The 20907-nt window shown below is 42.3% G+C and overlaps 1 protein-coding gene and 1 non-coding gene across 2 annotated transcripts in view; both read right to left on the bottom strand.

Moving 5' to 3' along the window:
• Window positions 1-366: 366 nt before the first annotated feature.
• DSP (desmoplakin) overlaps window positions 367-20907 on the bottom strand; it is a 46756-nt gene continuing 26215 nt past the window's right edge. The window contains exons 13-25 of the mRNA XM_077769974.1: window positions 19634-19788; window positions 16827-16953; window positions 15836-16037; window positions 14887-15113; window positions 13821-13987; window positions 13251-13389; window positions 12566-12759; window positions 11379-11541; window positions 10168-10251; window positions 9504-9611; window positions 8622-8720; window positions 5277-7571; window positions 367-4308 (exon numbers count right to left, since the gene is read on the bottom strand). Of these exons, the coding sequence (XP_077626100.1) occupies window positions 1060-4308; window positions 5277-7571; window positions 8622-8720; window positions 9504-9611; window positions 10168-10251; window positions 11379-11541; window positions 12566-12759; window positions 13251-13389; window positions 13821-13987; window positions 14887-15113; window positions 15836-16037; window positions 16827-16953; window positions 19634-19788 (7209 nt within the window). The 3' untranslated portion in view covers window positions 367-1059. The remainder of the gene's footprint in view (window positions 4309-5276; window positions 7572-8621; window positions 8721-9503; window positions 9612-10167; window positions 10252-11378; window positions 11542-12565; window positions 12760-13250; window positions 13390-13820; window positions 13988-14886; window positions 15114-15835; window positions 16038-16826; window positions 16954-19633; window positions 19789-20907) is intronic.
• Window positions 10012-10115, bottom strand: LOC144236483 (U6 spliceosomal RNA). Its single transcript, XR_013336568.1, has one exon. It is a non-coding gene; the product is annotated as a U6 spliceosomal RNA (small nuclear RNA).

Genomic DNA, 20907 nt, shown 5'->3' with positions numbered 1-20907 from the left:
AAATAGAATCTTAGCCACTTCATTTTTTTTAATGGTATTATGGCTTTTGCCCATGCTACTTAGAATTCACTGTCCAGGATAAACAAGAAGTGATGTGTGGCCTGGCCTCTTTACACAGGCTTTTTTCCAAGAACTCTGCCTGGTATATAACAGGTACTTGAGAAATGTTAAAAAAAAAAAAACAAAAAAAAAACAAAACTACAAAAGACAAAGTTCTAACAAGAATTCAGAACTAAGGTAGTTTCTTTTTTTTTAAATAGTCATCCTTAATAGGTACTTAGTCCACAGAAGGTTTTAGACATATTAACAAAATGATGCTGATAAATGCCTTGTGTGTATAAACATATGAAATCAAAACACAGAAACTTCAAAAGTCTAAAAGTTTATTGCCAGAATAGCAAACTTCATAAAGACACCTTTTGAAAGTACGTAGGAAATGACAAGCAAAATAAACAGAACACTTCGACCAAAGAAAAGGAAAGATTGCTGCCATCACGCACATATAGTCAAATTAATGCCAAACCAAACAGGTGCACTGAAGAGTATAGAGGTTACACAGTCCATAATCTAAAACTAAAGGGGACTCATTCCAAAATGTTTGGGTTTGGGGTGGAGGCTTCTGGGGAGAATGGGAAGGGTAATTTTCTCCTAACACAGAAAATGGAAATATTTAGATGAAACACAGAACGATGGCTAGAATATCAATGATCAATTTAATTTCATCTCTAAGAACAGAAATCTGTATTATAGGCCAAAAGAAATACAAGAATCGATCAAAAAACTAAACACAGAAGGAACAAACTCTAGGTTCAATTTGTGCTATCGTTACAACTGATTACCATTTCATACACGCTACAACCAGTGTATTAGATATGTTAGGCGAACTGAGAAGATAAAAAGCCAGAACAGCCTTTAGTATTTGATTTCAACCAAGGTTATATCTTCTTAATCACAGAAAGTTCTATCTCTATACTGCAAGCACTAGGTTTTTCTTTGTTAATATTTAGCAAAGTGAAAATTCACATAAATGAAGCCAAGGAAATAGCAGCTAACTGACTACTAGTGCCCAATGGAGCTACTGCTAAAGGTGTAAGAATAGGAGTAGGAAGAATTCCCCGTTGCGTCAAAGCTTCCTCTCCGGGACCCACTTCGGGAACCAGAGCGAGAGCCGGAGCGGGATCCAGAGCGGGAGCCAGAACGGGAGCCCGAGCGGGAGCCTGGGGCAGAAGACATGTTGTAAGGGCTAGGCAAGCCCTTGGAAGAAACAGAGGCGGCCTCCAGAAGGCGTAGGCCAGTGATATCTTCCACCATGGAGCGATTCATGGCATCCTTATAGGATATTTTTAATTTGGTTTTGGGGCAGGTCAGGATTTTGGCATAGCTGCTGGTGTCTTGCAGCCTCTGAGCTGCTCGGCCGTCGATGAACCCCTTCCTGATGGCTTCTTCTGTGCTTATCCTCCCATGCACTTCCGGGTCAACAAGGCCTCCAGTGAGGTATTGGAACTCTAGGAAGCGCTGACCTGCCTCGTAGGGGAGCCATTTTTCTTTTACTGCCTCTGCTGCTGACATCTTCTTCTTTCCCTTCACACCTTCAAAGCCAATGAAGGCTTTCTGAGCGGGCTTCAGCCTGGTGGCCATATCTTGGTCAATCAGGCCCTGGGAGACTGCATCCTGAAGTGACAGCTTCTGACCGCTGGTTGGGTGGATGATGCCACCTGTGCAGGCCTGAGCCTCCAGAAGCCTCTGACCAGTGATACTATCGACAATGCCCCGCTCTATTCCCTCCGTGATGGAGATCTTCTCTAGGTTTTCTGTGTCAAAGATGGCGGCAATGGGGCTTGTTTCTTCCAGGGGGTCAGACAGAGAGCTACTCCTGATGGTTATGTTCCTGACACTGGATATGGTAGAAATCTTACTTACTGACTCATGTCGGCTGTTGCTAAAAACATCATCACTGATGCTACCACCTATGCCACTGCTGTTGCCAACGCCATTTTTCAAGGAGATCATATCAGCAAATTGAGTGAGGCTGAGGCTGCCTGATCGGTACTGATCAAAGAACTTCCTGTCAATGAGGCCCTTGTCAATAGCCTCTTGAATATCATACTGACTGCCTGTCTTCCTATCTACCAGGACCACTCTGGTGGAGCCGTCAGATCCAGTGATGGTTATTTCTTCCCACTCGCACTCCTGCTCACACAGTTCTCTGAAGGTTTCATAATCTATCAGGCCCTTCTTGTAGGCCTCCTGAACAGACATCTCCTTGTTGGTCTCTGGGTCAACGATGACCACTCTACGTTTCCTGAGGGTATTCTTTTGAGACGTCTGCACCTCTTTCTTCTTTTCTTTCAGAGGCAGAAGACAAAGCCCTGTTTCCTCATCCTTGATGCATCTTTCTTTTAGTTGCAGATAGGTAAGATTTTCTTCCGTGTTGGGGTCAAAGAATCCTTTTGTATCGTCACTGGGATCGGAGAGAATCTCACTGAGCTCTTCATTAAAGTAGCCCCTCTTGTACGCCATGTCAACTGGCAGGCGATGGCTCTCCTTCGGGTCGATGATCCCCCCGGTCGCAATCTGTGCTTCCAATAAACGAATGCCATGGCCCTTTTCAATGAGTTCCTTGTTCATGGCTTGGAACAAGGAGATGATGTTTCCTGTTTCAGGGTCATTATACCCAGTGACAGCTCGTTCTGCAGACAGGAGCTTCTCTTTGAACTCAATGCCCACCAGGCCTCTTTTGTAGGCTTCTTCCACTGGCAACCTCAAGTTGCTAACAGGATCCACTATAAAGCCAGTAGCTGCTTGGGCTTCCAGCAACTCCAGGGCAGTACCAGGTCGGACCAAGCCAATTTTCATGGCCTCATAAATGCCAAGCTTCTGTTTTGTGGTCTCATTGTATATGCCCGCTATGCAACTTGAACCCTGAAGGAAGTCTTTAATTCTCTCACCAACCTCGTCATAAGAAATCTGACCTGATTCTAGTTCATTTACAGTGGAGGGTCTTAATATACCAGAATCTACCAGCTCAGAGACGGTCACCTGCTGTCTGATTCCCTGGAAGGACATACTTCTCTTCTGCACCGACAGCAGGAGCAGACCAGTGTGCGGTTCGATTCTGCACCGTTCCCTCAGCTGCATGTAACTGACTTTCTTCTTGGTGACTGGATCCACAAAGTTTTTCTGACTATCTCGGGGATCATTCAGGGACCGATACAAATCCCTGTCAATCAGCCCACGGGCCAAAGCTACATCTTTCGGCAAAAAGACGCTATTCACGGGGTCCACCACACCCCCTGATGCAATCTGGGCTTCCAGCAGGCGCATTCCGGTTTCTCTGTCGATCAGATTTTTCTTGATGGCTTCCGACACAGATACGGTCTTGCCTGAAAATGGATCATCGAAACCAGTGATTGCTTTCTCTGCTGTGTATATCTGTTGGCGGTCATCGAAGTCAATGAGGTCCCGAGCGATGGCGTTGTCAACGGTCAGCTTCTCATTCCTATGAGGATCGATAATACCGCCTGTAGCTGCCTGGGCTTCTAGGAGCATGACTGTGGATTCTGGGGTGATTAATTTCTTTCTCTTGGCCTCCACCAGAGAGTACTTTTCCTTAGGGGAAGCGGATGCTCCAGCGATAGCTCCTGCACCCCGAAGGAAAGGCTGGATTTCAGAAGCAACTTCTTCCACAGACTTTTTCCCCTTCAGCAGTTTATCCAAGGTTGTTTTGTCAATTAGCTGGCACTCATAGAGCTGCATGGCCGTTACCTTCTTCCTCAGTCCATCGAACACCAGCTTTGAGGAGTCAACCGTCCACTCGTACTCTGTCTGGGTCTCCCGATGGGACCCGTAGGGGCGCTGCTTGAGTTTGTCAATTTCCCTCTGAAGCCGGGAGCGCTCGGTTTCCAGCTGTGACTGCGTCTCCCTGGTCGAATCTTCCAGCTTGCGCCTGTACCGCTCCTCAATCCTCTTGATCTCTGCCTGGAGTCTTTCGATCTCACTCCTAAGGCTGTTCTTCTCTCTCTCACTCTTTTCTCTTTCCGACTCGATCTTCCTAATCGTCTCTTCCTTGCGGGAGTACTGGGTTTTCCACTGATTGAGGTCATTCTGGATTTGCTGTTTCTCACACTCGAGGCGTTGTTTCACCCTGCTTTCCGCCTCCAGCGTTGCTTTCGCACGAGTGAGCTCATCCTCCAGCCTCTGCAGCCTGCTCTTGTCTTGCTCCAGAACTTTGATTTTCACCAGAAGGCTCTCTCTTTCCTGCACCACCTGAGTGCACTGGTTCTTTGATTCCTGAATCCGGTTAGATGCCTGGAATTTAAAAAGAAAGAAACAGGAAGAAATAATGTTTTGAGCATATTTTAGGGCTATCATAATTCCTCTTTTCTACACATAAAACATAAAATGTATTCACTTTTTTGCCCTTCCTCTATTTTCCCTGGATATACTGCTATTTTGGTATCTTATAAATCATGAAAAAAAATTCTGTAAAGATATGTTGCCACTTTGATAAATGGCTTCATACTTGCTACTTTCATTTACAGAACTGTCTTAACAGGATTAATGGCTTGAAAACATATGGGGAATTTTGTTCCAAGTTATCATACCTGCTATACCTACATCTCTCCTGTTGCAGCTATACTAGCATGTTTGATAAAACAAAATAAATCTATGAACATATACACACCCCACACCCAGCCCCACACAAATATTGTCTACAGAAGTCAAATGTATTAGAACTCAAAGAAGGTATTTTTAACTTAGGGGTTAAAAGGAGAAAAGCCACACAAAAACAAACACATTAGGGTCATGATCAAAAGAGAATAGAATCATGCATGCAGAAAAACCACATAAGCAAGAAAGAAAAAGTGATTTCCAAATCGCATAGAAAATGCCTTTACTCTGGCTTTTATTTAGAAAAATTTTTAATGCAGATCATAGCTCGCTAAGTAAGAGCTATCTTCTAGAAAACAGACTGGAATATTCAGAGGACAAGCTCTCAGGTGTTAAACCTGATGATGAGCTCATGTTTGAAAAGCACGCCAAACAGGAGTGACACACAGATAGGTATTGATGCAGGGACAGAACAGAAGGGCAAACAGGGCAAACTGCTGTAAAGCAGTGGCCTGGGTTATGGCAGCAGCAGCACAGCAATAAGAAGAGAAATTAGGCTTGCTGTAAGTGGCCATCCCAGTTATCAGGAGCACAGTTGAGTTCAGATGCAAAAGGAGTGAATTATCTGAAGGACAGGGAAGCTGTGATCAAATATTTGTGAATACCTCTAAAGCCTGCTTTTGGAATTTCTCAATTTCCTGTCTCAAATTTTCCCTCTCTCTCTGTAAATCATTAATCAGCCCCTGCAGTTCCAGGGTCCGGGTGTTGCTGATCTGCAGCTGGCTCCTGAGTTCAGAGATGGTGGTGTTTTTTTCACTCTCCGCCTCGCTCCGGCTCCTCCTGAGGTCATCGTATTCCAGCCTCAGCTTCCGAAGCTCCTCCTCCAACATCAAGTGCTCCTTGGTCAGGTTCTCCGTGAGAGACTGCAGCCTCTCGATTTCTATTTTGCTTTCATTTAAGCTCCTGCTTTTATCCTCTATCGCCTTCTGGAAATGCTCGTTCCTCAGGTGAGCCTGTTTGACATTTTCTTGTTCCTGGAGCAACTGGCGTCTCAGGGCCTCGACCTCGGCGGAGAGCCTTCTCAGCTCTTCCTGGGTCCTCTGCTTCTCCCTCAGGTGGCCGTCCAACACGTCCCTCTGCTGCCGGAGGTCATCCTCGCTCCGTTTCTTAACAATGGACGCCTGCTCCAGCTGCTGGGTCAGGCTGGTGATTTTTATCGCCTGCTCCTTCAGAGACCTCCTCATGCCTTCCAGCTCCTCCTCCAGCTTCTTCCTTTTCGAGGAGTCTTCGGAGGCGGTCCTCCTCAGCCGAGTCAGCTCCTCCTCCACCTTCTGCTTCTGCAGCTGCAGGTCCTTCAGAGAACTCTGGAATCTCGTGATGTCCTGGTCCTTCACGGCCCTCTCCTGGGACACCCGCTCGTAGTCGATCCTCAGGCGCGTGAGCTCTTGCTCCTGAACCTTCATCTTGCTGATCGTCTCCGTGGCACTGTTATTGGCTTTCTGCAGATCATACTGGGCCCGCTGTAGTTTAGCGTTCTCTTCTTCCAGGCGTTTCCGCTCACTGGTTTCTGTTCCTATCAGTTGTTTTAACCTCTCGATCTCTTTGTTTTTATCCTGGATGGTCTTGGCGGCGTCATCGAGCGACTGCTTGTATCTCAGGCTCTCTTCCGTCCGCATCTGAGTGACCTGTCTCAGCTCGATCTCCAGCTGCTGTTTCCTCTGCGCCACCTCCGAGCCCGTGGCCTTTTGCTGCTGGACGTTTTCTTCGACCCTCCTGAGGTTCTCCGTGGTCTGGGCTAACGTGTTCTTCAGGCGCTTTACTTCCTCGGATAGGCTGCGGTTTTCTCTGGTGAGGTTGTCGATCTGGGCTCGGTAGCCGCTGGTGTCCTCTTCCTTCTGCATGGTGAGCTGGTGGATGGTGGTCTTGGTGATGTTGATCTCAGTCTCGAACTGGTTTTTTAAGCTAATGATCTCCTCGTCGTAATTGTTCCTTACCTTAGCCAGTTCATTTTCATATTCCCAGCGGCGCTTGGCCTCCTCCTGAAACTCCGCTTTGAGTCTCTCAATCTCCTTGTTTTTGTCCTGAATGGTCTTTGCAGCCTCCTCCAGGGACTGCTTGTGCCGAGCATTGTCCTCGGAGCGCTGCTGGATGACCTGCTTAAGCTCTATCTCCAGATGCTGCTTCTTTTGCATCATCTCGGAGCCACAGGCTTTTTGCTGCAAGGCATCTTCCTCGGCCCTCCGTCGCTGCTCGGTCGTCTGCAATATGCTATCGTTGAGTCTGACGATCTCGTCCTTCAGATCTCGATTTTCCCTCGAGAGCCTATCAAGCTGGTTTCGCAGGTTTTTGGAATCGTCCTCTTTCTGCATGGATATCTCCTTGATGGTGGTCTTCGTAATGTTAATCTCTGTTTCATACTTGTTCCTTAAATTACTCATCTCCTCATTATAGTGGTTTCTTACCTTTGCCAGCTCACTTTCATATTCTCTCTTCCGGGCGCCTTCCTCCTGCAGCAGAACCCTCAACCTTTCTATCTCGTACTCCTTCTCTTTGATGGCTTTCTCGGATTCCATTTTCTGCCAGCCGAGGCTCTCCTTTTCACACTGCCTTGCCTTCTGCAGCTGGTCATAGTCATTCTTCTGTTGGTCAAACCTGTCTTCCACAGCCTTGCGTCTTCGCTTCTCGTCCTCGATCTCGTAAGTCAGCCTGGTGATCTTCTCGTTGAGTTCTTTGATTTGGCCGTAGCACTTGTCCAGGTTTTGCTTGGCCGACTTGCCGTCCAGCTCTGCCTGCCTCTTCAGCTCCTCCAGGCTCACAAGCTTGGCTTTGAACTGGGAACATTCCGCCTGGTACTTCTGCAGGTTCTGGTCCAGGAATTTGTTCTTATTGCAGTTTTCAGAGTTGGCATCTCGGGCCAGTCTGAGCTCCTCTTCCAAAACTTCAATCTTGGTGTTTTTCAGCTGCGGAAGTGAAATCAGAAATTAGGATGAAAGGAAAACCTCTCACGTCCTAAGAAAAAGAAACGGTCCTTTCCCCCCTCAGACCATTGTGTGTTCTCGTTTCTCTTCACACACCTGCACATGTGCACATGCACACCACACACACACAAGCACATATAGAAAGAGTGATACAAGGCAAAAGCTACTGGACAAAAACCCACAAAATCTGTGTTCTCGTCATAATTCTTCCATCAACTGCCTGTATGATCTTAGCAAATGATACAGCATCTTTGAGTTTCCCCTGCTTCATGTGTAAGTGAGGTAACTTCTTCCAAGATCAAAATCTTAAAATTTCAGAAGTTAACATTTCCTTTATTTCAGGGTATTAAGTTTTCATATAAACTGAATGCATGTATTGGAAATGACAAGTAAATTAAACAACTAGATTTTTTTATGTTGATAAAAACATCCAAATTGATAAAACAAATTTGTATGTCGATAAAAAATCCAAATCCAGCCAGTCCAGGACGCTCTCTTCCTTAATTTAAAAAAATACACAGGGGCACCTGGGTGGCTCAGTCAGTTCAGGGGCACCTGGGTGGCTCAGTCAGTTAAGCGTCTGACTTCGGCTTAGGTCATGATCTCACAGTTCGTGAGTTCAAGCCCCATGTCAGGCTCTGTGCTGACAGCTTGGAGCCTAGAGCCTGTTTCAGATTCTGTGTCTCCCTCTCTTTCTCTCTGCCCCTCCTCAGCTCATGCTCTGTGTCTCTCTCCCAAATATAAATAAACATTTAAAAAAAGAAAAAACACACATGAAAAAAGCAAAATCCTTGACCAAACAGTAAATGAAATTAGTGGGGTTTTTTTGGTACAGTAAAGCAGCTAGAATTTTGTAAACATCACCTAACACCATTCAGCGCACTGTCCTGAAGCATAGAATTAACCCCTAACTCATTAATAAACTCTAGTGTAGACAGGAAGTATGTCCAGATCCATATTCTAATGAGGCAGTAATAATAAAGTTCTATTCCACTTTCTTTTCCAACACTCCAAGGAAATTAAGTGAATTACCTTCAGATCTTCCAAACTCTTCAGCATCTCACTTAAGAACCTATAATAGTCTCCAGACCTTGTGAGTAGTTCTATGTATCGAGCATGCATATCTGCGGCCTTGTAAAAAAGGAGTGAAAGAAAAAAAAAAAAAAACAGTTACTGCATTAAAAAAAATGTCCTATGCAAGCTGACCAATTTTATTTCCTAAATCAATGAAATAGTGAAATTATAATTTATGAGTGAATTCCTGGGGTGCCTGGGTGGCTCAGTTGGTTAACCGTCTGATTCTTAATTTCAGCTCAGGTCACGATCTCATGATTTGTGAGTTCAAGCCCCACATCGGGCTCTGTGTTGACAGTGCGGAGCCTGCTTAGGATTCTCTCTCCCACTCTCTCTGCCCCTCCCCTGACTGGGGAACAAATTAACACTTAAAAATTAACACAAATAGTGAATTCCCTTCCTTCATGTGTGCTAATTCCAAAATCCAGAAGTACCACAAAACAAAAGGCTCACAGCATTGTAGCCTATCCTCATCCCTCTAGAGTATTTCCCCTAAACCATCTGACAGATGATGCTATCTGACATCTTTGGGAAGAAGTTGTCCTTTAAAAATCAACTAGACATTTTCCACTTGTTAAAAGCCTCCCTCACTAATCCCAGATCTTCTGTGAAGATCCTACCATATAAACAACAGATCCAGATTTCCACTGACCACCTCCTAAAATCACTTAGGTATTGATGACTCCCACTGAAGGAGCATAACCTGCTATTAAACCCTTTTGGAATGGATATCTTGAAACAATGGGTGAATTCAGGGTCTACAGGGAAGACAGGAAGGAAGCAGGGACAACAGAAGATGCAGGAGGGGCTGGCTCTAAGAATATGTAATGAGGTATATACCTCTTGCAGAATCACCCCAGAGGGAGACTGAACCATGGTTCTCTTGATAGGTATGTTCAGTAGAGTTTCCAATCCTGAGGTGTACGATGCCAGCTGGAGTTCATAATCCTGCAGAATAAAAAGGTTTAAGAGAAACATACTCAATTGGACTTAAAAGAGTCACTGACAGCTACAATTCCACGGTCCTAAATCATCATGCTGTGTTTCTAATGACCAACCCCATAGGCTATCATGCATTGCCAGTGTCCAAGTCACTAACATTACATTATTAAACCAAGGAGTACGTCTTTATATTACATGAAGATTGTTACCCATATTACTTGTATAAAGAATGAAGACCAGCCCACTCCATTGATATTGCCAATGTGCGATGAATTTATGTTAATAGTTAATAAATTTTTCACGGTTTGTTCAGGAGAGAACACATAGAAGCTATAATTGCTATCCTCAAGAAGTTTATACTCTTTCAAGTATTTCAGAAAATAACACAGTTCATAATATATACTTTTAAAATACAGAACACTTCGCAAATTTGCATGTCATCCTTGCACAAGAGCCATGCTAATATTCCCTGTATCATTCCAATTTTAGTACGTGTGCTGAAGCGAGCACAGTTAATATTATTCTTGACGAAATGCCAACATTCTTTGTGAAACGAACATACCTTAATTGAATTTGCGCAGAGTTCGGCAATTTTCTGAACTTCGTCTGATTTGTCTCGTTTGCCACAGATTTCATTGTGCAAGTTCTACACAAAAAGTATAATACTTATAAGCATTAAAGTATATAAATATTTTTAAATAAATGCTATTTCACTGCTGGACAACTGGTTTTCCACAGTTTATGACTACATGCAGTGAACTCCTATTCTCAGTTAAGCCTGAGAAGATGAGCATGTTTTCCATTCAGAAAAGGGTAGGCAAGATCTTTGGCTTCTTTTTTTTTAAATCTTTATTTTTTAATGTTTAGTTATTTTTGAGAGAGAGAGACAGAGAACGAGAGGTGGAAAGACAGAGAGAGAGGGAGACAGAATCCGAAGCAGGCCTCTAGGCTCTTAGCTGTCAATGCAGAGCCCGACACAGGGCTCAAACCCATAAAGCATGAGATTATGACCCAAGCCAAAGTCAGATGCTTAACTGACTGAGCCACCCAGGTGCCCCAGATCCTCAATTTCTTATTCTCTAAGAGGAAACTTTCTAATCTATACTCTTTTCTGATCCTATCACCTCAACTTAAAGATACTTTACTATAATGTTACATTATTTCTGCTTTCCCCATTGATTTCCTTATAAATATCTCAACTGTTTTTCCATTGGGCCTTATGCAAGCATTCACAAAATGGACTAGTAATATCAAACATCATTTCAGGCTTATCAGTCAGATAAGTGTACTACTGTGATTTCAGCTCAGGTTCATGAGATGGAGCCCTGCATCTCTGCACTGACAGCGTGAAACCTGCTTGGGATTCTTTCTCTCCCTATTTCTCTCTCTCTCTCTCTTTTTCTCTTTCTCTCTCTAGGAAAATAAACATTTTTTAAAAAGCCTTCAGGGGCGCCTGGGTGGCTTAGTCGGTTAAGTATCCGACTTTCGCTTAGGTCATGATCTTGCGGTTCATGGGTTCGAGCCCCGCGTCGGGCTCTGTGCTGACTACCAGCTCAGAGCCTGGAGCCTGTTTCAGAGTCTGTGACTCCCTCTCTCTCTGACCCTCCCCTGCTCATGCTGTCTCTCTCTCTCGCTTAGAAATAAATAAAACATTAAAAAAAATTTTAAAAAGCCTTCATAAATATATCATTTCAAACCTAGGCATGACTATGAAAACAGGAAAATATAGGTTACACTCAATGTTATCTAAGGAAATGACAAACTGGCTTGTACCTTCTGCTCATTCAAAAATCGCATAACTGTGTTAGAGTCACCAAACTTCATGGATTCTAAGGAATCCTGACGGCGTTTGGCATCATAGAGCCACTTGCAGAAAGCCTGATAGTTATCACGGTAATTCCTCAGTTGCTTGATTTGTTTCTCCAGGTCCCATAATCTGCAGAAAATCGATATGATAAAATCAGAAAAGCAATGGTCCTGAGAGTATATAACCGAGTTATCATATGACCCAATCATTCCACCTGCTGCCTACTCAAGAGAGCTGAAAACATGCCTCCCTACAACAAGTTACACATGAATGTTCATGGTGACATTCTTCATGATAGCCCAAAACCATGAATGAATGAAAGTAAATAAAATAAAATAAACAAAATGTAGTAAATATAGCCATACAATAGAATACCATTCACTCATAAAAAGGAATGAAGTAAGAAAACATGCTACCCCAAGAATGAACCTTGAAAACATTATGCTGAGTGGAAAAATAGTCACAAAGGAGCACATAATATATGATCCTTCATATGAAATGTCTGCAACAGGCAAATCCACAGATAGGAAAGACTGCATTGTGGCTGGAGGATTGGGAGGTGATGGGAAATTACTGCTAATGGGTGTGAGGCTCTTTTCTTAGGGTAAAGAAAATGTTCTAGACATAGATGGCAGTGATGGTTACGTAATCTTAAATACAGTAAAATCCACTGGATTATACACTTTCAACGGGGGAATTGTATGACAAGGGAATTAGTTACCAATTTTAAAAAAGCACTGTTAGTAAAATGAACTACTGTAAAATTAAAAGAGACTTTTTAAACCCTCATTTGGAAGAAGGCATTTCTTTTGTAGTAGATTTAATTTTCTTAAATTTCAGAAGAATACTCACTCAAAGTATCTACTCCTTCCAACAATTCTAGCAAGAGTTTACAAGGCCCCAAAGAGCCTGAGCGATGGCTTCTGCTGATTTCTCTAAGAGTACCTGGTATGGGTTGATTCAAGCTTCGCTATTGCGAGGTGCCTGCTTCCCCCTTTTCCCACAAAGCTGACTCCAGACATCCCATGAACAGAGCGTCTCTTGTGCCTAACTAACACAGCCAACCAAACCACTGCTTTTGTAATGACAACTTCAAGTGACATTATCTTGGAACAACCAAATGGGAAGAAAGTAGGGAAGGAAGTTGGCACACCTGTAGTCTATCTGTTTGTCTATTTTTTGCCAGCGGTCTGTCAGCTGTGTGACTTTGTCACTGAACTTGCCCAGATCCAGGTCATAAAGTGGATACTGCTGTGAAGTCTGGGAGTGGATCTGTTGGGCTTTCTGCAGCTCTGTCTTCATGGTGGCCAACAAAGACTTTTTCAAGTTCAAGTCGTTTTTGATTTTCTGTCACAGGAGAAAGAAAGAGTACAAGTTAATCTCTTGGAATATTTGTATTTTTAAGTGATAAGCAATCCAGAAAAGCATATTCACTGATTGCATTTCCCAATATTTATGTCAGTGATCTAGCTTCTTATGCTACCCTATTAATAGAGGATTTAATGTGCATATTTGAGAAATGCTAAATACCAACTCTGTTTCATTGCTGAATAATAACACATATGAATATATTAAAGAAGAAGAGAAGTGCTGTAGTGAAGAAACCAGTTCAGTTATGTTTAACTTTGTGTTTTCCGAACAAATTTCACCACAAATTACCTCTGCACGTTGTTCTTAACAGTACAGCCTGGTAAACAGTGTACTACAGATAACAACAGATACCAACCAGGTGTGGCTAATGAACTCTAGTAATCCTCAAACTCATAAAAATGTAATGAAGCCTTGGATCACATGATTTCCCATAAGCCGGGACACTGCTGAACACAACTTTCAGTTACCTTCAGTCCACAGCGGTAAGCTTCCACCTTATCCAAATCCAGGCACACCGTTTCCTCTTCAGTGAGTCTGGCTTCGTAAACCTTTAACATGTCTTCTGTCTGCAGGATAGCTTGGAGTAGAGCTCTTACAGTGCATAAGCTGTAAAGAGCAAAGAGGCAAATAATATTGCCAGTGACGTAATCACCCTTTGAACATTTGGCTCTTGCCACTATTAATGAAAGAAGCTGATGAAAATTTATTTTGCCTATTCTAAGCAGCAGGAGCAATAAACTCCTCTCCCGCCCCTCTATGTCATCATTCAGACAGCCATTCTGCATTAATTGAAGAATTCTAAGTCCTGACTCTTATAGCATATACCTCAGCTGTAAAACACGTTAGATTTCACAACACTGGAATTAACATCTCAAAACGACTATCTCAAAAGCACAGAAGAATGTAAGTAAGTCTGCAGTGAACAGAAAAACTGTAAGGCAAGATAGCAGTAAGTCAAGCATACAGAGCTAATGAAGTCTGACAAAATGAAGCTTGAGAAAAGCAAAATATCTGTGATAAATGTTAGGGAGGTTTACCTATTTAAGTAGCCATCTGTAACGCCATTGATATTTTCCAGTTTCTGAAACAGTCCAAATACTTCATTCTGTAAATAGCAGTATTTTTCTGAACCTCTGAAGTTAGCGAGCATATCTTTAAGCTGGTTGAGAATTTCAGCGATTGCTTGAGAATCGTTCTGCACGCTCTGTCAAAGAAGAAGGAAAGCTCTTGATTTAACTGTGATTCTTATGATCGTTTTTTGTCCTGAAGTAGTCCACTAAATGGAAAAGACTCAAGAGACAGAGTTGATATTTCATTTCCTTCTCCGAGGAGGCCTTATCAGCGCTGTGTAAACATGGCCCTCTTACTCAGGATATATTATCTTAGATATCCCAATGCAGCGTGCAGGCATGGCTGAGCAGGAAAGATCACAGAGCTGGGAGCTGACTACGTCTGGGCATAATCCCAGCTCTCTCTACAGCTTTGAGGTTTTACCTCCACCACCACCACCCCGCCCCCACCAAACAAATCTCTCCATGTCAGTTTCCTATCTATAAATAAAAATAACTCAGGGCACCTGGGTGTGTCAGTCAGTTAAGCATCCAACTCTTGCTCATGATCTCACGGTTTGTGAGTTCGAGCCCCATATCAGGCTCTGCACTGATAGCACAGAGCCTGCTTGGGATTCTCTCTCTCTCTCTGTTCTTCCCCCACTCATCCTATCTCTGTCTCTCTCAAAATAAATAAATAAACGTAAAAAAAATTCTACTTGTTTAGCCCATATCATAGTTGGTTTCAAGCAGCAACCAAACTAATGTTTATGAAAACTTTAAAACTGAACAAAGAACTATGTGGCATAGAGGACAAACACCATGGCCTTATTCAACAACCCACAAACCAGCACAACAGTGCTTTAATCCCCAGCCTGGTAACCTTCTACAAATTTGGAAGCATGGGAAAGAAAAGAGGAAATCCTGCCAGAAGCCTGTTTTCTTGAAAATTAGTGCTTCTTGTCTATAAATATTTAAACCAGGAGGTATTTTTTAATTAGTTTGCAGATAAACAATATACCCGGAATCGAACAAAATATCACTGGATGCCTACCTTTAGCTCATTTATTTTCACTGTGATATGGTGTGTAGAGCCTTGGTCGGCTAGCAGGATGTTCTTAAGGGACATCCTGCCCTCACAGTGCTCCATCTGCCTGCGAATCTTCTGGAGCTCCATCAGCATCCATGTTTCCTGCTTGTCATGTTCTCTGTTGGTTTCAATCACTTTATTATGGTTGACATCTTGGCAGGTACCATGGTGAGTGATTTCAGTTGTGGTTACTGCAAAAATACATTAGGACCACAAAAGTCAGAGAATTCCTAGCTAGAAGGGTGCTTGTGCTCAGAAAACGTCTGTACTGCATAAACTGTAACTCCTTCTTTGACGTGATTCTGAAAATTTAGTGTATATATGACTTTTGATATGTTATTTTTCAACATTGATCCTGAAACTAGTTTCATGCAAACCACTTTCTGTTAAAGCTGTGTGTGTGGTTGAGGTGCCTGGATGGCTCAGTTGGTTAAGCCTCTGACTTTAGCTCCGGTCATGATCTCATGGTTCGTGAGTTCAAGCCCCACATTGGGCTCTATGCTGACAGCTCAGAGCCTGAAGCCTGCTTCAGGTTCTGTATTTCCCTCTGTCTCTGCTCCTTCCTCACTCATGCTCTATCTCTGTCTCTCAAAAATGAATAAATGTTAAAAAAAAAACAAACTATTGGCATACCTGGGTGGCTCAGTCGGTTAAGCATCCGACTTCAGCTCAGGTCATGATCTCATGGTTCATGGGTTCAAGCCCCGCATTGGGCTCTGTGCTGATAGCTAGCTCAGAGTCTGGAGCCTGTTTTGGATTCTATGTCTCCTCTCTCTGACCCTCCCCTGCTCATGTTGTCTCTCTCTCTCTCAGAAATAAAAACATTTTTAAAAAAACAAAAAATAAAAAATAAACTATTAAAAAGAAAAAGCTGTGTGTGTGGTTGATAACACGAAGAATAGACACTCCAAACCTGTCTGGTGCTGGGGGTAGCCAGGGAGCTGTATGACCAGGGTCTGGTAGTACTTCTGGGCATCCGTGAACTGAGACTGCATTTTCCGCTTGTCATCATCTCCAAACATCTCTGAACCCTGGCTGTTTCTGAGGAACTCTTGGTAATGCAGCTCAAGGTCAGATATTGTCTTCATGTAATCTTCCTGCCGCATGGTTTTCAGCTGGAAGTAAACCAGGCAGGAGTGTTTGATTACCCCCATGGGGTGACCAAGAGGAGTGCCCAGAAACACCCTATGCTGGGGGGGCTTAAGGCAATACTTGTCAAAGGCCCATTAAGATATAAAAGGTCCTGGAGAATTACGAGATTGCTCCTCAGAACCACAGCAGTGCGTTGTCAATAGATTTTTGCTACAGAATTTTATTCTTCAAAGGAAGTATTACTCAGAAGTTGCAAACCTAAAGCAGATCACAGCAAAGCTGCTCTGACTGAAAAGAGAAAAGGGGGAATAAAGGGACCCAGACTTACTCATTCTGTGCCTCTCTGCTTGCCCTGTCATCCCAAGCAGAACCCCTTAAGCTGGGATTCTTCAGACCACAACTTGAAAACCACTGATCTAGAAGAATGACTGCTTTGGGCGTTATTCCATGAATTCTATCCCCCCTATTCACTTCTGTGATATCCAGTTAATAATTTATGACCTAGCTTTCCATTACATCAAAGGACAACAGGACCCAGGATAGTACAGGATCATGTGTCATTTCCACAGGTACTTCTGGCTTGTCAGGTAACTTCAATCAGTATTTCTGTTTGTACCAGAGCCAGCCATGTGCAAATCCCTCCCATCCTATATAGGGTGGACCAGAACCTCGCTGGCAGGCTGAGCTAACTCTCTTGATGAGATAACAAAAGCATTAGCTGCATTGCTAAAAGGTCTGCCTGGCAGAAGCGAGCACCACAGGGAGCAGCCTGGAACCTCCTCCGGGCAGTGTGAGTGGCCCTCAGGATGTACCTTGGCAATAGTCATGGCCCTGATTTTCTCAATGTCAATCATGCAGTAGTGCCAGGACACCAGGCTCTTCATGTTGATGTACAGCTGGTTCCACAGAGCCAAGATGGCTTCATAGTATTGCTCGATCCTGGAAGGCACAAGGGGAACACACACTGGATCCCGGCTTTCAAACTTCCACCCCAACAGGAAAGCTGACTGTGGTTACACACTGCGTCAAAACTATAACAAGAACTAACAGAGTAATAGTTAATGTATGCAGTGAATGTATACTTTCCAAACACTCAGCATTTCAATGGATCTGGACTAGTTAACTCTCTGAAAGTTCATTCTCAATGATCTATATTAGTATAGATAATTCACTTTTGCTCAGAATATACATTTCCTTGTTATTGTATTGTTTGCCAGCAAAGTATTAATTGACAGAGGTCTAACACCATGCAGGATGGCAGGGAGAAGCCATCATGGAATGTTGATGGCTATTGCAGCTTGGAAGTGAGTATGCGGATTCATTATGCTACTCTCCCTATTCTGTGTATGGTGGAAGATTTCCATAATTAAAGGTGGAAAAGAATCTGCTGTGGACAATCTGTAAAATGAATGCTCTACTTGCTTATTGATGAGCAGATATTAATATGAAGGGTTTTTTTTTGTGGCTACTTGCAAAATTACTGATAAGAATGGAATAAGAAGGGAATAAGAACTTTGAAACAATGCCTTCAAGATACATGGTAAGAATGGTCTCCTCACAGACATCTAGGTCCAGTAGGCACAAAAACTCTCAGCAAAATCAATAAAAGCAAGCCAACACTCAGACATATTGCAATTAAATTTGCAAAATATAGTGATAAAAAATCTTAAAAGGAGCAAGACAAAAGAAGTCCTTCACTTACAAGGGAAAACCCATAATGCTAGCTGGAGATTTCTCAACAGAAACTTGGCAAGCCAGAAGGGAGTGGCATGATGTATTCAAAGTACTGAATAGGAAAAATCTGCAGCCAAGAATACTCTACCCATCAAGGCTAACATTCAGAATAGAAAGAGACAAAGAGTTTCCCAGACAAACAAAAACTAAAGGAGTTCATGACCCTAAACCAGCCCTGCAAGAAATGTTAAAGGGGTCTCTGAGTGCAAAGGAGAGACCAAAAGTTACAAAGACAAGAAAGGATCAGAGAAAATCTCCAGGAACAATGAAAAAACAAGTAATACAGTGGCAATAAATACAGATCTATCAATAATAACTTTGAATGTAAATGGACTAAATGCTCTAATCAAAAGACATGGGGTGTCAAAAGGAATAAAAAAGTGACTCATCTAGAGACTCATTTTAGACCTAAAGAGACTCATTTTAGACCTAGAGACACCTGCAGATCAAAAGTGAAGGACTGGAGGGGCGCCTGGGTGGCTTAGTCGGTTAAGTGTCCGACTTTCACTTAGGTCATGATCTCGCGGTTCGTGGGTTCGAGTCCCACATCGGGCTCTGTGCTGACTGCCAGCTCAGAGCCTGGAGCCTATTTCAGAGTCTGTATCTCCCTCTCTCTCTGACCCTTCCCTGCTCACGCTGTCTCTCTCTCTCTCCCAGAAATAAAAAAAAAAATTAATAAAAAAAAGTGAAGGAGTGGAGAAACATTTATCATACAAATGGATGTCAAAAGAAAGTCGGAGTAGTGATACTTATATTGCACAAACTAGACTCTTTTGTTTTTGTATCATATTTATCCTGCTTTGGTATCAGGGTAGTAATGGCTTCATGGAATGGTCTGGAATGCATTTCTCCTATTCCATTACTTGTAACATTTTGATAAAGATTGTCATTAATTATATATTTTTTAATGTTTGGTAGAATTCACCAATGAAACCATTGGGTCTTGGGCCTTTCTGTGCTGGGAGATTTTTGATTCCTAATTCAACATGCATTCTTGTGATTGGTCTAAGAAGATTTTCTATTTCTTGGATTCAAGATCTGAGATTCAATCATGGTAACTTGTGCGTTTTTAGGAATTATCTGGGTTTTTCTGTCTAAGTTATCTGAATTGTTAGCATATAATTATTTATAGTAAATGCCACTATTATCACATGATGTATTTCTGTGGTTACCTGCTGTACTGTTTTCTTTTCCACTTCTCATTTCGGTTTTTGAGTCTTCTCTCTTTTTTTTCTTAATGTAGTTAAAGCATTGCCAATTTTGTTTGTTTGTTTCAGAAAAATTGGTTATTTCTTTCAATGTTCTGTTATTGTTTACTCTAATTTCTATTTTATTTCTTTCTGATTTTCTTTATTCTTTCCTTCCTCGACTAAATTTCAGCTAAGTCTCTTCTTTTTCTAATTCCTTGTGGTGTCATGTTAAGTTGTTTATTTGAACATTTTTTTCTTCATACAAGCATTTATAGCAGAAATTTCATTCTAACACCTGCTTTTGCTGCATCCCATACATTTTGAAATATTGCATTTGCTTTTTCTTTGGTTTTGAGACATATTTTTATTTGCCATTTGATTTCTCATTTAGTCCATTGCTTGTGCAGTTGTGGATTGCTTAGTATTTACATATTAAATATTTAATATATTTTTTAAAAAGAATGGCTTCCTCCAGTCCCCCAAATAGTCAGACATTCTTTTTTACATTCCAATAAAAACTATAGTACCTTCAACATAAAGTTGCATGACAATGCCAGGAAAACTTACAAAAGCTCCTTTTTTCAAGAGAGGGTATTATAGTGCAAAAGGGTGAGTCTACATTTCTTGTATAAGCATTGCCCTACTTCTCCACACTTGCATTCATGCTGTGGCTACTGGGAACTTCAACAACTTACTTGCATGAGAGGTCCACGGCCAGAGGATTTGGAGGGGGGATAATCAGACCAACAGAAGGGACGAGCATGTCCACGCCTCCTGGACCTGTCACATACCACTTGCTGCGCTCATTATTGTCCTTCAGGATACACTCATCCCCTTTGTGCACAATTTTCTGTAAGGCAAGCAACTCCATGTTTCAGCTATACTCATGAGCACACATTTTTATCTTTTTTCTCAAAGACAGAAATAGAGATGAAATGTGCAAACTGAACTTTTATCTTATTATTTTCCCTTAAATGAAGATGATCTTTACATATCCCAACAATACTGATGCTTTAAATAATACATGTGAGCCTAAAAGGTGTGCATAAAATGAATTAGGTAAAGGAACTTTCCAAAGACAGCCTGGGGAATCCACCAGTAAAGTGAGCAATCCTTTTGTAAAGCAAAAACTACCCCCATGGCTTTTCTATTTTTGTGAGTTCATATTTTATATATTATGTTTGAGTATGTGAGAGTTACTTGTCTCATTCACTTGCTCTTAAAATTTAGAAATAAAAACAAGAAATTCTGAAATTCTGTCCCCAGAAAATAACTTTCTAAATTAACTACAATATCTAAATAGCTTACTCACTCTATTTTTTAAGTTTATTTATTTATTTTGAGAAACAGAGAGAGAAAACATAGACATGAGGAGGGGAGGGGCAGAGAGAGAGAAAGAACCCCAAGCAGAGCCCAACATGAGTCTTCATCTCACATACTATGAGATCATGACCTGAGGCGATATCAAGCAGCAGACACTTCACTGACTGAGCCACCCAACCCTCTGAATAGCTTATGTTCTAAATTAATTCCATAGCTTCCTGAAATGAGTACACTTCAAATAGGACAACTATCTTAACTAGTGAAATGTAGTAAGTTTGATATTTATGTGTTTCATATCTCTATTTCAACTTGCTTCTCTCTCAACCATGCAAGTTCTTTTTTTATGCTAATTTTTGTTGTTTTTTTTGTTTTTTTTTAAATGTTTTATTTATTTCTAGGAGAGAGAGACAGCGTGAGCAGGGGAGGGTCAGAGAGAGAGGGAGTCACAGACTGAAACAGGCTCCAGGCTCCGAGCTGGCAGTCAGCACAGAGCCCGACGCGGGGCTCGAACCCACAAACCGCGAGATCATGACCTAAGCGAAAGTCGGAAAGTTGGACGCTTAACCGACTAAGCCACCCAGGCGCCCCTTTTAATGCTAATTTTTGAGAGGGAGAGAGACAGAATGCAAAAAGGGGAGGAGCTGAA

The sequence above is a fragment of the Crocuta crocuta genome, unplaced genomic scaffold (genome assembly GCF_008692635.1).
Source record: "Crocuta crocuta isolate KB4526 unplaced genomic scaffold, BGI_CrCroc_1.0 scaffold24, whole genome shotgun sequence".
Classification (NCBI taxonomy): Eukaryota; Metazoa; Chordata; class Mammalia; order Carnivora; family Hyaenidae; genus Crocuta; species Crocuta crocuta.
Note: the sequence above shows the minus strand (reverse complement) of the source record. Positions and strands in the feature narration are given on the sequence as shown.